Source organism: Eulemur rufifrons, chromosome 7 (genome assembly GCF_041146395.1).
Source record: "Eulemur rufifrons isolate Redbay chromosome 7, OSU_ERuf_1, whole genome shotgun sequence".
Lineage (NCBI taxonomy): Eukaryota > Metazoa > Chordata > Mammalia > Primates > Lemuridae > Eulemur > Eulemur rufifrons.
The window spans coordinates 242037789-242051019 of NC_090989.1; the positions used below are offsets into that span (position 1 = coordinate 242037789).

Below are 13231 nucleotides of genomic sequence, written 5' to 3' on the forward strand. Positions count from 1 at the left end.
TTAATTTTAGCCTCTCTTTTGTGGATTCAAAACTGTTTTACCAATAACTTGAACTAAGAGACTTTAGAACTAATTATGGCCGGGAAAGAAATAAGCTCAATTATGAGGCAGTAAACAATACAGATTCCAGAACGCAGGGCAGGATGACGGCTGCCTTCTTCAATGGGTCAGTGGCATGAAAAAATACAGTTGGGGCTAAGGGCAGGAACTACTCTTAACTTAAAGACATGACAATTAAATGCAAGGTAAGTACCTTGTTTGTACCTTGAAACAAGTTGCTTTTAAACAAAACAACTGTTTAAAATAATTTTCTTGGAAGACATCAGGGAAATTTGCATATGCTCTGAGTCAAAGCCTGGAATTTGCAACCATAAAAGAGCTAACAGATGAAGCAGGTTTGACATAGTTTTAGAAATGTTGAATCTGGGCGATGGGTACGTGGGGTTCACTATATAATTTTCTACATCATTGATGATGAAACATTTTCACATCCGTTTCTTAAGTCTTTTACCCAGCCTTCCTGAGCCCACAGTTGAGTTGCACCTATAATCCAAGTGGTTACCTTGTCACAGCTGCCAGGCCACGGACACTTTAACTCCCATTGAGTAGCATGTTGCCACCAGCCTAGCACCAGAAAAATCGAATACCAGCCTGAAGCTGCTTTTTTAACAATCGCTTATCCAGAGCTATTGATTCTAGAGTGAAGACCAAGATATTGGTCTGGATATATTTGATTTGCCAGTCCTCAGAGCATGGAGAGATGGCTTTCAAAAAAAAAAAAAGATTTTTTTTCCCCCCACTTTATTTTGTAGGACCACCATGAGGCCTCAGACCTTCTATGATGGAAGTCATTCCTGTGCCAGAGGAGTGTGCCATATTCCCATGGCTGAGCCGTTTTGCCCCAAAACGAGAGAGGTACGTAATCTTTCTGGAAGGTGTTCCAGAATAAGTCATAAGGACTTGGGGCAGCATCAGTGTTAGGTTAATCGGCTGAGCAGGTGGTCCCTCTAGCCCCCTTAAGTTTGCTTTTTATGCAAGGTTTTATGAAGAATTGTTTCCCTGTGCTAATTAATAATGCCTTCACTACTCTCAGTCATTTGTAAGTTGAACCAAAGTTGCAACCTACCTTTTAATAAGTTTTGATTTTGCTGTCAGGATATCTTTTAAATAATTTACTATCGGATAGCGTGTTACTCAAAAGTATACAGTCAGGAGCCAGATTACTTAGGATCAAATCTCTGCTCTTCAGCTTAATAGCTGTGGGTTACTGGACAAATTATTTAATGTTTCTGGGCTTTAATTATCTCATTTGTAAAATGAAAATAATGATAGCTTGTACCTCATAGGACTGTGCAAGGGATGAAAGAATTAATATTTATGAAGTGCTTTGAACCATGCCTGTCAGTTATGGAACATCCAATGACTGGTAACTGCCTTTATGAATTAGATTACTATCATTGAGTATCTGGAAATGGTCAGATTAGTATCTTTTGCCTTCGAGCTGAGCTTGGCCATTACTGCCTGACCTCCTTCAACGTTACAGCAAAATGTCAGAACGTGGGGCAGCCCCTGAAGGGCGAATGGTGGCATAAGGTGAGGAGACACAGCCATAGCTCCCCAGGAACAGAAATGGTGACCACAACTCAAAAGTCCATCATTTGGTCTAGATGCGCTACTTTTACAATCCCAGGTTTGAAAGATCAGAAGTATTGTCAGAGGTGAACTGCCTCATAAAGTCTACCTTGTGAATTAGCTTAGAGACTATAAATACCTAAATATGTTAGTCATTCAGATAATTTTAACACCTGCATGTAGAGAATAGATGATTTAGCATTTACATTCAGCAGTACATAATCCTGGAAAACCCGTTTCCTTGTAGTTAAGAGCCAAGGGCACTGTAACCTCACTCTGGCCTCAAACAAAAAAGATGTACCACTGCACATTGATTCTCTCTGACTTCCATGAAAGTATGTTTGTTGTTTAAAAAAAAAATGGCAGGTGAAGTTTGTATGTGTCTATATAGTACATGTTTCTGGATAGTTCTCGACAGAATGTATCAGAAGGGTACTAGTCTTAACCTCTGAAACACAGATCTGCCCACATCATAAAGCTGCTATTGCTATCAGGGGAAATAAAGTGTCGATAAGGTTCTTGTCTATTTCAAAATGGGGGCAGCCTGGGGAAAAAGTAGGCTAAGAAGAGAATCCACATTAGCATGAATCTGAGCCCTGGTGCAGTGCAGAGTACAGAGACTGGGGGAGCCAGGAGTAGAGGTGGGCGGGGGAACCATGAATGAGCTATACAGAGCACACGTAAACGTGGCACTGGGGTGCTGGTTTCCAATAATACAATTTAACCCCCTGTGAAACCACATTAATCTAGCTATAGGACCTCACATAAAGACTGAGAATGTGGGGGAAGGCGGTTTAAGAAAATGACAGCAATAAGCCTTCAGAATATTTCTTTGCAAGTAGAGTATTTTTGGAAAGTTAATGCCAACAAAAAAAAACCCTGGTAACCCCAGTGGTTTCCCTTGGGGAGGTGAAGTGGGTCCCTAGGACACAGGGTGGGGGAAATGCTTTTCCAGAATAATTTCCTTTTGCACTATTGAAGTTTTATACCATGTACAAGTATTACCTCTTCCAAAAATGGTGCCACTCCTATTCAATTTTTCACTTCTATTTCATCTGAAACTCCTGAAAGTTCTGACACATTAACTATATTTAGTCTGGTGATCTAACATTGCTAGGGGTTTTTTTTTGTGTAGATTGTAGTGGTTTCAGTAGTTCCATTGTGATTACTCCATACAAGAAAATGAAATCATCTCAGCCTCAGACCCAGAGTTGGCTTGTGGTTTGTATTTTGCTACCTTATGATGGTGTAATCTGTTCTTGTGAGAGTGCAAAGTGCTGGTTCTGGTGGCCGACCCATATGCATAGCCTCCGTCTCCTCCTCACAATCATGGTACCTATCTCCCAGGGTGGTGGTGATGACTTAATGTCACAGGCCACAGTGCACAGTACTTGTGACCTTCCTTTATTCATCTCTAGAAGCACTCTGAAGTTTAGCCAACACATACAGTTCAGTTATTCAGGATCTTTAAAGATATTTAATGAACCAGCAGGATTGGACTGGTTATGTCTTAACTTTGGGGAGAAAAGACAGGGGAGGGGAGGTAGAGATTTAGGACCTTGCATTTAAAACCTGTACTTTTTAGGGAAAAGTGTTGATGAAGCATAGTCTTATTTTCAGTATTTATAAGATAAACATTATGTAGCATCAGCTGTTCATTGTCCATAGCTTGTCATGGTTCTGAATTTGGAATTGGTGAGGCTCTTGTAAAAATTCTTTTCCCATTGCCGTGGCATAGTATAAGTCACTTTTTAAGGAAATAAGTTAATTTGCTTATGTGATTAAGACATGTGCAGATAAGACTTTGACTTAGATTGGAGCCTTCTATTGGCTTTGAGTGACTCTGCTATATTCCCAGGAACTTTTACCAAACGTGTAGAAGCTGCCAGTATTAATAATCATTAGAAGACCAGCTTCACATTTATATATGTGGTGTTTACAGTGTGCCTGGGATGATTCTGTGCTTGTATACACAAACCTTAGTTCATTTAATCCTCCCTGTATCTTGAGTTACGCAATATTATTATTCCTAATTTACAATTGAGAAAACAGGCACACAGAGGTTGAGTGACTTTTTAACAGTGCTTCCACAGGTTAATAATTAAGTTGGTTGAAAAGACTATTAATTAAAAGGGAATATTGAAGCATAAGCTAAGAAAAAAATGAAATTAATGACCTGAAGATTAGATGTGTATTATTAATTAAAACACTGGAAAAAGTGATCAAACGTTTTAATGGTATATCTAAAAATCTGTGCTTGGCTCTAAAGGAATGACAGAATAAATTTATCATTGAACAGAAAAAAAAAATCACAACCCCATTCTGTTTTCACCTATGGTGCTTGGAGAGACAACAGGCAAGAGAAATCACTTTGTGACCAAAAAAAGCTTTACAAAAGTCTTCAGATTCTATATAAAAGGAATGAAAATTAACTTCTCAGCAGTTTGGAAATAGAACTCAGCACGTCTGTCTGAGGAGATCTGGGTGGTGAGAGGTTAAGAGCTAAGGCTCAGGTCTATTCACAAACCAGTTAGTCTCTTAGATTGTTCAGAAGTAAGTGAAATGAAAGCATCTAAACAAATGCCTGGTGCATAGAAAAGCTCCGGGTTTGCTCTTATAGCTATGAGCTTCTTTGTGCAAAGGGCTGGGGAACAGGATTATGTAAATGAGTTTAGGGTCTAAGAAACACCCATGTGTGGTCTTCTGGGTTCTGAGGGCCTGGTGGGTACTTGGCATTTATAGTGAAAAATCTTCTCTAATTGAGTAATTAACTTGTTAAACATCTGTGAACAATAAAATTTTGAGTTGTATATATGCTTGAATGTTTTGAGTTTCTGGTTCTTTCTTTTCTAGGTTCTCATAGAGACTGCTAAGAAGCTGGGACTCCGGTGCCACTCAAAAGGGATAATGGTCACAATCGAAGGACCTCGTTTTAGCTCCCGGGCAGAAAGCTTCATGTTCCGCGCCTGGGGGGCAGATGTCATCAACATGACCACAGTTCCAGAGGTGGTTCTTGCCAAGGAGGCAGGAATCTGCTATGCAAGTATCGCCCTGGCAACAGATTATGATTGCTGGAAGGAGCACGAGGAAGCAGTAGGTGGAATTCTCTTCTGAGCATGTATGGCATGGGTTTCTGGGCGCCGTAAGCTAATATGAGAACTGTTTCTATTACACTAGTTTTAGAAAGTACTTTTCAATAAGGTTTTGAAGTTAGGCATTACCAGATATGTTCTAGATATGTTCTAGAACAGATATGTTCTATAATTGCCATTGGAATGTAAGAACAAAGATCTTCCTCACAGGGAAAGAAAGAGACCCTTTTATCCCAGATTAACAGTGAACAGTATATCGTAGGCATAGAGATGTGTTGGGAATCCTATGGAGACGTGGGTCTTGTTCTAAGGATAAAGCTGTATTTTGGTTGTAATTCCTTCTGCTATGCTACTGTTTTCAAGGGGTGGGGGGAACTGTTAAACTTTCCCGGGAAGAGGACTCTATGTTTATATCCATCTGTTTAACCTGCCATGGCTGGATTCTGTGCTCTGGCATAGAAAAGTGACAGCAAACAGACAAGGCCTTAAAGAGCCAATATTCTGTTTGAGAAGATAAAGAGGTTAAGCAAACCAATGTAAGAAAGCTAACGGTTATAAAGAAATAGTGTGGTGAGGTACAGGAGTATCTATCCAGTTGACTGAGCCAAATATTTAAAGTCTGAGAAGACTTCCTGGTTTAAGTGTGATTGGATAGAGTGGAGAGGAGGTGGTGGATGGTGGGGGGAGAGATGCAGTGTGGCAGGGCCGCATAGACCCCATGATAGGGTTTCAGACGGGAGGTCAGGGAGGGCTTTCAGGCTGGGCAGACAGCAAGGTCCAGCTGGAATTTGAGGGCACTGGAACAATGAGGTCACCCTTCCAAAACAAATATTTTCTTTGTGGAAAACTAAACATCTGCAGAAGTAGAGAGTGTAGTATAATGAATCCCAGGCACCCATCTCCCAGCTTCATCAACCATAGACAGTCTTGCATCATGTATGTGCCTCTACCCTCCTCTCTCTCCCTTGCCCTCATTTTGAAGTTAATATGTTTCTAAAAAGCCTCTTAAAAAAAAAAAAAAAACACAACATCATTATTGTACAAAAAAATGCTGATATTAATTTCTTAATATAATCAAATATCCAGACTGTTTACATTTTCCCTCTGATCCCATAATTTTTAGGTTTGGTCAAGTCAGGATCCCTGGCAATTCACACATTGTATTTTAATCTAAGCCTCTTCAGTCTCTTTTAATCTAATATTTCCTCCCCGCCCCCCTTTCCTTGTGTTTTACTTGAAGAAACTAGATCATTTGTTCTGTCATTCATTCTCATTTTAACATAGAGAAAAGGACAAAACTATAGTCAAAGAATTTTGAAGGAGGAAATATATAGGGGTGACTGTCCTGAGCACATCTCCAGAGAGGTCCTTATGCCATCTCAGAGAGTTGCTTGTTTCACCGTCCAATTTCACATAAGACAGGGTTAGATATTCTTGCCCCTGTTGTCCATCCATGTATATGGTACTTGGCCATAGATGAACACAGGTTCTTTGTTTTTCATGAATACCTTTTTCTGACTCCTCAGCGCAATAAACTTAAGAAACAGGGTGTGTTTTATGCGAGAGATTTTGTAAATTCTGACTTTAAATCACAACCTAATATCTGGTTTGGCAGCTTTGGCAACCTAAGGGACAGCTCAACCGCATGATTTCAAGAAGCTGCTTCTAATTAATTGGAAACTCCAGCCCCTGCCACTCCCTGAAAGCAGATTGTTTCTTCCTGCTTGTGGCTTTCTGCTCAGTCCAGTAACATACATGGTCCTTTCCAGAACCAGCGGTGATTTCCTTTAGTAAGCCAAATGAGGTTCAGAAAGCAGTCAGACCTATTTTATTTAAAAACAGAGAAATTAAGCTCTGTATAAGCAGTACAGCTTAAAGACACGATAATGTTAACGCCACAAGGCAGGCACAGATAAAGATAGCATCGTCCCAACCAACCATGTGCGTCACTGTACTTTAAACCCGATGTGCAGCCTGGCATGGCAAGAAGGGTTTGGAATTGCCTAAAGCCACCTTCAGATTCTAGTTGCTCCATTTACTCGTGGCACTAGGCAAGTTCTTGAACCTTTGTACTCTTCTATAGATTGAAGCCAGGGGTTGGAGGTTGTGTAGTTATTCTGACCTTGTAGTATTACTGGGAGAATTAAACCAAATGGCATATGTATAATAGAACAACTAGTATAGTGCTGACTCATAGGAGGGAGGCCATGAGATGATAGCTGTGATGCGGGTTTGAGGGGTAGGCAGTAGCAAGGAAAGGCATCGAAGATGGTAACTTGAGATTTGAGCTGGACCTTGAACAGAGGGTTCATTATGAGAAGGTCAGTAGGAGGGGTGGAGCCCAACAAAACAAAGAAGAGGGAGATCAGAGTCTATATAGATGTATCAGTCATAGCATAAGTGAAGGAAATGAGTAAATGTAAGGTAAATCTCTTGGATGCTTCATGTCTTTGTATTCAGAGACTCAGCTTAAAACCTGTCTTTTGCATGTAGCTGGCAGATACCCAACTGGGCACTGCTGTGTGTCCCCATAGTCATGGAAACTCCCCTCTGCTACAGTGCTCATAACTTTTTTCTAAATACATCTTGGTGTTTGTGGAAGGGATCTGGAAGGAAATAGAAAAGTGTAATCTTTGTGTCCCTGAATGTTGGATTTCTTCTGAGCATAGTAGAGGACAAGTACTATTTCTCTGGTCAGTTTGTGTTCATGTATTTTTTTCAACTTTTTCTGGTGAAAGAATTTCAGTCATACACAAAAGTAGACAACAGTATGATTTTCCATTAATCCAATATCCAGCTTCAACCATTATCATATCAACTATGGCCAATCACAGTTCATCTGTACTCCCATCTGTAATTTTATCCATAGACATTTCAGGAGGTATCTAACATAACCACATTATCATGATCATATTCCAACAATAATTCTTTAATATACCTAGCCAAAGTTCAAATATCTAATTAAATGTCATAAATGATTTTGTTTCTTGCAAGTTTTCTTTAAAGGAACCAGGTCATTTGTCCTGTTAAATTTCCCACAGTCTGAATTGCAGAAATCATCTTCTTAGTGTAGTTTAACAGGTTTCTCTATCCTCTGTATTTTCTGTAAATTGGTAGCTCGATTTAGAGATTTGATCCGATTCAGGTGTCTATTTTGTCTGTTTTGTTTTTCTATCAAAAAGCACATATAGGCTGGGGCACAGTGGCTCACGCCTGTAATCCTAACACCCTTAGAGGCCGAAGCAGGAGGATTGCTTGAGGCCAGGAATTCAAGACCAGCTTGAGCAAGGGTGATATGCCATCTCTACCAAAAAAAAAAAAATAGAAAAATCAGCCAGGTGTGGTGGCACGTGCCTGTAGTCCCAGCTACTGTAGAGGCTGAGGCAGGAGGATCACTTGAGCCGAGGAGTTTGAGGTTGCAGTGAGCTATGATGACAGCCACTGCATTGTAGCCTGGGTGACAGAACAAGACTGTCTCAAAAAAAAAAAAAAAAAGCAGCAGCAGCACAAATGAGTGGTTTATTGGTTTGGGGTTTTTAAGTTTGGTTTGTGATGTTAGCAGCCAACCCCTTAATTCATTGGAAGCCATAAAAATGGTGACACTTTGATTCTGTAATTTTTTTTTCTTTATTTAAAAGCTGGAATACTTTTCTAAAAAGAAATGTACTTATCTTCTGTTTGGTTATCCAATGTGGCAAGAGTTTTAAGACTGGAATCCATTCTACTATGGATGTGGGAAGAATAGCCACATCTTTCTAGACCATGCTTAACCCATCATGCATCTGAAATATTTTCTCAGATAGCATATTGAAATCTGACAGTGCTTTTCAGAGATGTCATTGGGTTTCTCCAAGACCATCTTGATAAGTGCAGAGCTTGAGGTCAGGGGATTAAATGGAGTAAACAGACTTCACAGGGCAGGTTCCTGAGTCTGTTTGGGCTGCTATAACAAAATACCATAGACTGGGTAGCTTCTAAACAAGTTTATTTCTCACTGTTCTGGAAGTCCAAGATCAAGACACTGGCAGATACAGTGGAAGGAGTGAGGAATCTCTCTGGGGCTTCCTTTATAAGGGCGATAATGCCATTCATGAGGGTTCTGCCTTTATGACCTAATCACCTCCCAAATACCCTACATTGGGGAGCAGGTTTCAGCAGATGAATTCGAAGAAGACACAAACATTTAGACCATGGTGAGGTTGGAATTCAGGAAATGTTTTGCGAAGAACAGTGGAATTTTAAATTCTAGTAACATCCTGTGCTGTTGTTTCTCTAGGTTTCAGTGGACCGGGTCTTAAAGACCCTGAAAGAAAATGCCAATAAAGCCAAAAGTTTACTTCTGACTACCATACCTCAGATAGGGTCCATGGAATGGTCAGAAACCCTCCATAACATGAAGGTAAGTGTGCTCAGCCATCTACAAGAAGATACTTTCATAGATCTTCAGCTGCCACCTTCTCTTATTTGCATTTTCCCCTTGGTGTATGTCCTCTTGTATTTTATGGTAGCTTGTAGGTTTTCAGCACGTTTTCATGCCGTCTACTACCGTACCCAACCACTTGTGAAATTGACTAGTCATATTTTCTGGCTGGTGATGCAAGAGCATTGGAAGCAGAGGTAGAGAGAGTTGTATTATCTGGTGTACCAGGTTCTTCCCATTGTCCTGCTCTGTAGTGTATCCCTAAGTCTTACATCAGAAGATTGATAATGCTTTCTATGTGTATGGCTTATTGTTGACAAAGCTATTTTTTTCTTTGGCAGATCCATGCAAAGTGGTAACAGGCCTTTAAAGCCAAAACTCTGGCATAGCAATACCAAAATGGTGCCAGGGATTATCTACTTAAGGTTAATGTTGCATCAAACTAAGACAGTAATTAATAGTAAATATGGGATCAGATGGATTGCAGATTAGTTTTCCAACTCTAGTATTAATTCCCAGGATATAATTTAAACTAACTGCTGAGCTCAGAGGTGCATGATTTTTATTTAGACATTTTGTGACTCTTTTACTTAACCACATGGATGAGGAGTTGCCTCAGATTGATCAGATATTGCATTCTCCTAGGATCCAAAGAGAAGCATATCTTGAGGTCTCCTAGAACACACCTATACTCTTGGCTCTTAGGGCAGTAGTTGAGAGAGGATTTGAAAGGTTGATAGAATTTGTCCCTTTCTACCTGAATTACCACCAAGGAGACATGGAATGAGACAACCACAATTTTAATGTGATGAGAATTACTGCGGGCCTTGGTGGAGCCATGATTTGCAATGCTTGCTGATTTATGTGGTATAAATGCTCCAGCATGGCCAATTTCAAGCTACCAACAACATGAAGCACTGATAAGATGGGAAGTGATAAACACACACAAGCAGGCTACAGCACACCACTGTCACTAAATTGTCTCTCAGCCTTTAGGACTGGCAAAGTCAGGAAGGTTGGAATTTATAGTCCATCTTCCCTACTAGGAAACATACCTGTTTGTTCCAAAACTGTATACTTGGGAGATAAGTGACAGCCCATTTCCCCCATGAAGTATTTTATCATAATTAAAGTACAGGAAGCCCTTGCAATTATGCAGAAAAGGGAAACAAAAACTTCTGAGAATTGGGGAATGTCAGTTTAAACTAGAAACAGGTGGCCTTTTGGGTTTTATCGTAAAAGCAGTTACATTCAGCTGCATAAAATGGATATACTACAGGGGGGCAGCACAGCTATAGCTTGTGTAACAGACACATGGGTTTGCTGGAAATATGACTCACACTTGTGCTCTTGCTGAGCCGATGTTAACATGCAAGATGTCCTAAAGCTGTGGTCCCCAACCTTGTTGGCACCAGGGACTGTTCTCAAGGAAGACACTTTTTTGCACGGACGAGGAGGGGGCAGATGGTTTCAGCATGATTCAAACGCATTACATTTATTTATTTATTTATTTATTTATTACTTTTTTGAGACGGAGTCTCACTCTGTTGCCCGGGCTAGAGTGCTGTGGTGTCAGCCACCATGCCTGGCTAATTTTTTTCTGTATATATTTTTAGTTGTCCAGATCATTTCTTTCTATTTTTAGTAGAGTTGGGGGTCTTGCTCTTGCTCAGGCTGGTCTCGAACTCCTGACGTCGAGTGATCCACCCACCTCGGCCTCCTAGAGTGCTAGGATTACAGGCGTGAGCCACCTCGCCCGGCCAAGCACATTACATTTATTGTGTATTTTATTTCTATTATTCTTACATTGTAATATATGATGAAATAATTATACAACTCACCATAGGTTGGGAACTCCTGTCATAAAGGTTTATTATTTTTTAAAGGACTTTAGGAGGTTTATTTTTAGGTCTTCCAACCAAGATAATTTCTCAAGCAATAATGTATTGTTTTAGCTTCATTTTTAGTAAAAGTGCTTGGATGGTAGCAATCAGCGTCCTCCTTTCCTTTCCTGAAGCTTCTATAGGGGCTTAGGGATGTGTACCTCTCATCTGATTTTCAAAGGGAGATATATGACCCAAAGAGAAAAAAATGAAAATGTGCTGCTCTAGACAAAATTAAGAATCGTGGCCTCCATTCTGTACCATTAAGGAACACCATACCAATAATCCCTTATTCTAGGGTAGTATTTTCAGTCCTCTAAGCATTGAAATGTATATCATTTATTCACTCACTAATTCATTTCAGAAACACTTAGCGTGCATTATATGTTAATGTCTGGTTTACAAAGACACTTAAGAGACTTGAAGATGATGATCCTATTCTGTTTGGAGATAAGAGACATGATTTTTTTTTTTTTTTACAGTAAGATAAGGATAAGGGATGGAGGTTGCATAAACAATAATCCTGGGTGGGTATTGGTATATAAATTGTGTCCTAGTGGATACAAAAGTAGATGTAAATCTGTGATTATCAGAACAAACCCGAGATCAGCATCTTTAACCTCACTTTACAGGAAAGCCAAATGAGGAACCAAGACTTTAGAATTGTACGTAAAGTCCCACATTTGGTTAATGAACGTGAATATTATCTGGAGAGTTTATTTAAAGTGTTAGTTTAAAGTGAAAGTTCTCACTTTATACAATCAAAATTTGGTTTTTAACAGATACTCTAGTAACGAGTATACTCGCCCACACGTGAGCATCATTGCCTACAGTCCTTTGTCATCTGTGCCTGCTTTCTTCCTTTCAGAATATGGCCCAGTTTTCTGTTTTGTTACCAAGACATTAAAACAGCATGGCTGCGCAGAAGAAAAGACGACTTACTAATTCCAGTTGCTTTGAGAATTCTTGCTTAACTTGAAAAAAACATGGAGCTGTTACGCCCTTGCCTGTGGAAGAACAGGTGGTAAGACAAGACATTGTATGTACGAAACACTTCTAAAAGACTTGAACTGCTTCAGAACACAGAAGAAAAGCAAATGACTAGCAAATGTGGGGAGAAAATTTAAAATTTAGGAAAAAAACCAAGAAGATACCATTTTTCTCCCTTTATTAAATTTGCAACAATAAAGGGTTATAGGTAATATCCAGTTTCCTGTGTTGCCAAGGAATATGAGGAAGAAATCGGACTTTGGTTATTTATCAATATGACTGTAAATTGGTACAATATTTCTGGAAGGCAGTGTGGTGAAATGCATCAAATAGCTTAAAAATACTTCGGTACTTTGTGCTGGGTATGCCCAGGAATTTCTCTTTAAAAAATTATCAGATACAAAGGATTTTGTATACAAAGGAATGGATAATGGTATTATGATAGCAAATATTTAAAATAATCTGGATACTCAACAATGGGAGGTGATATGGGTTATAATTAGATTGTGAATCAGCCAACTGAAAATTCTTTTCACATAATATTTCAGTGTCCTAGAGAAATGGTTGCTCTATATAATATGAAATGAAAAGGGATATGTAAGCATTTTACAGCAATGGTTTTGTTTTAAAATGCTGTGAAAATGTACAAAAGACTAGAAAGAAATATATATAATCTTACTATTGAAAACTTTCTGGTATTGAAGTGAAATTTAAGGTGGTAATATTAAGGTGGTGAGTGTTGTTTAAGGGTGTTACATCTTTATTCTGTTAAAATATTGATTTCTGTACAGTCAAAACAATACTTGGGTTTTGCAACAGCTTTCTGAGAAAAGTTAGGTGTTTAATACTGAAGTAGTCTAAAAGTTAAACTCTTTAAAAGACATTATGCTGTAAGATATTTTAAAAATTAATATTTGATTTCATTTATGCTTTTTATTAGTTAAGTTGATGAATTATTTTACATGAGTTGGTGATTTTTCTTAATAATGGAAGAGTGCTTTTTTACACTCTGGTTTTTATTGTTAACTTTATAGGAATGCTTTTTGTTTTCTTAAGTTTTCTATCACAGGGAGATCTTTTTTCCCCTCAGAATTATTTTCTTCTCACTGTAGTCTGTTACAAGATACTTTAAGATCAATGTATAAGAGCTTTTGCTTAAAGAATTTGTAAAGTCAATATGTTTGTGTCTATGAGACTGACTTCACGATATTAAG

The 13231-nt window shown here is 39.0% G+C and overlaps 1 protein-coding gene across 1 annotated transcript in view; it reads left to right on the plus strand.

Moving 5' to 3' along the window:
* MTAP (methylthioadenosine phosphorylase) overlaps window positions 1–12791 on the plus strand; it is a 41399-nt gene extending 28608 nt beyond the window's left edge. Inside the window, exons 5-8 of the mRNA XM_069474263.1 lie at window positions 813–915; window positions 4486–4725; window positions 9001–9123; window positions 11896–12791. Coding sequence (XP_069330364.1) covers window positions 813–915; window positions 4486–4725; window positions 9001–9123; window positions 11896–11934 — 505 coding nt within the window. The 3' untranslated portion in view covers window positions 11935–12791. The remainder of the gene's footprint in view (window positions 1–812; window positions 916–4485; window positions 4726–9000; window positions 9124–11895) is intronic.
* Window positions 12792–13231: the final 440 nt, after the last annotated feature.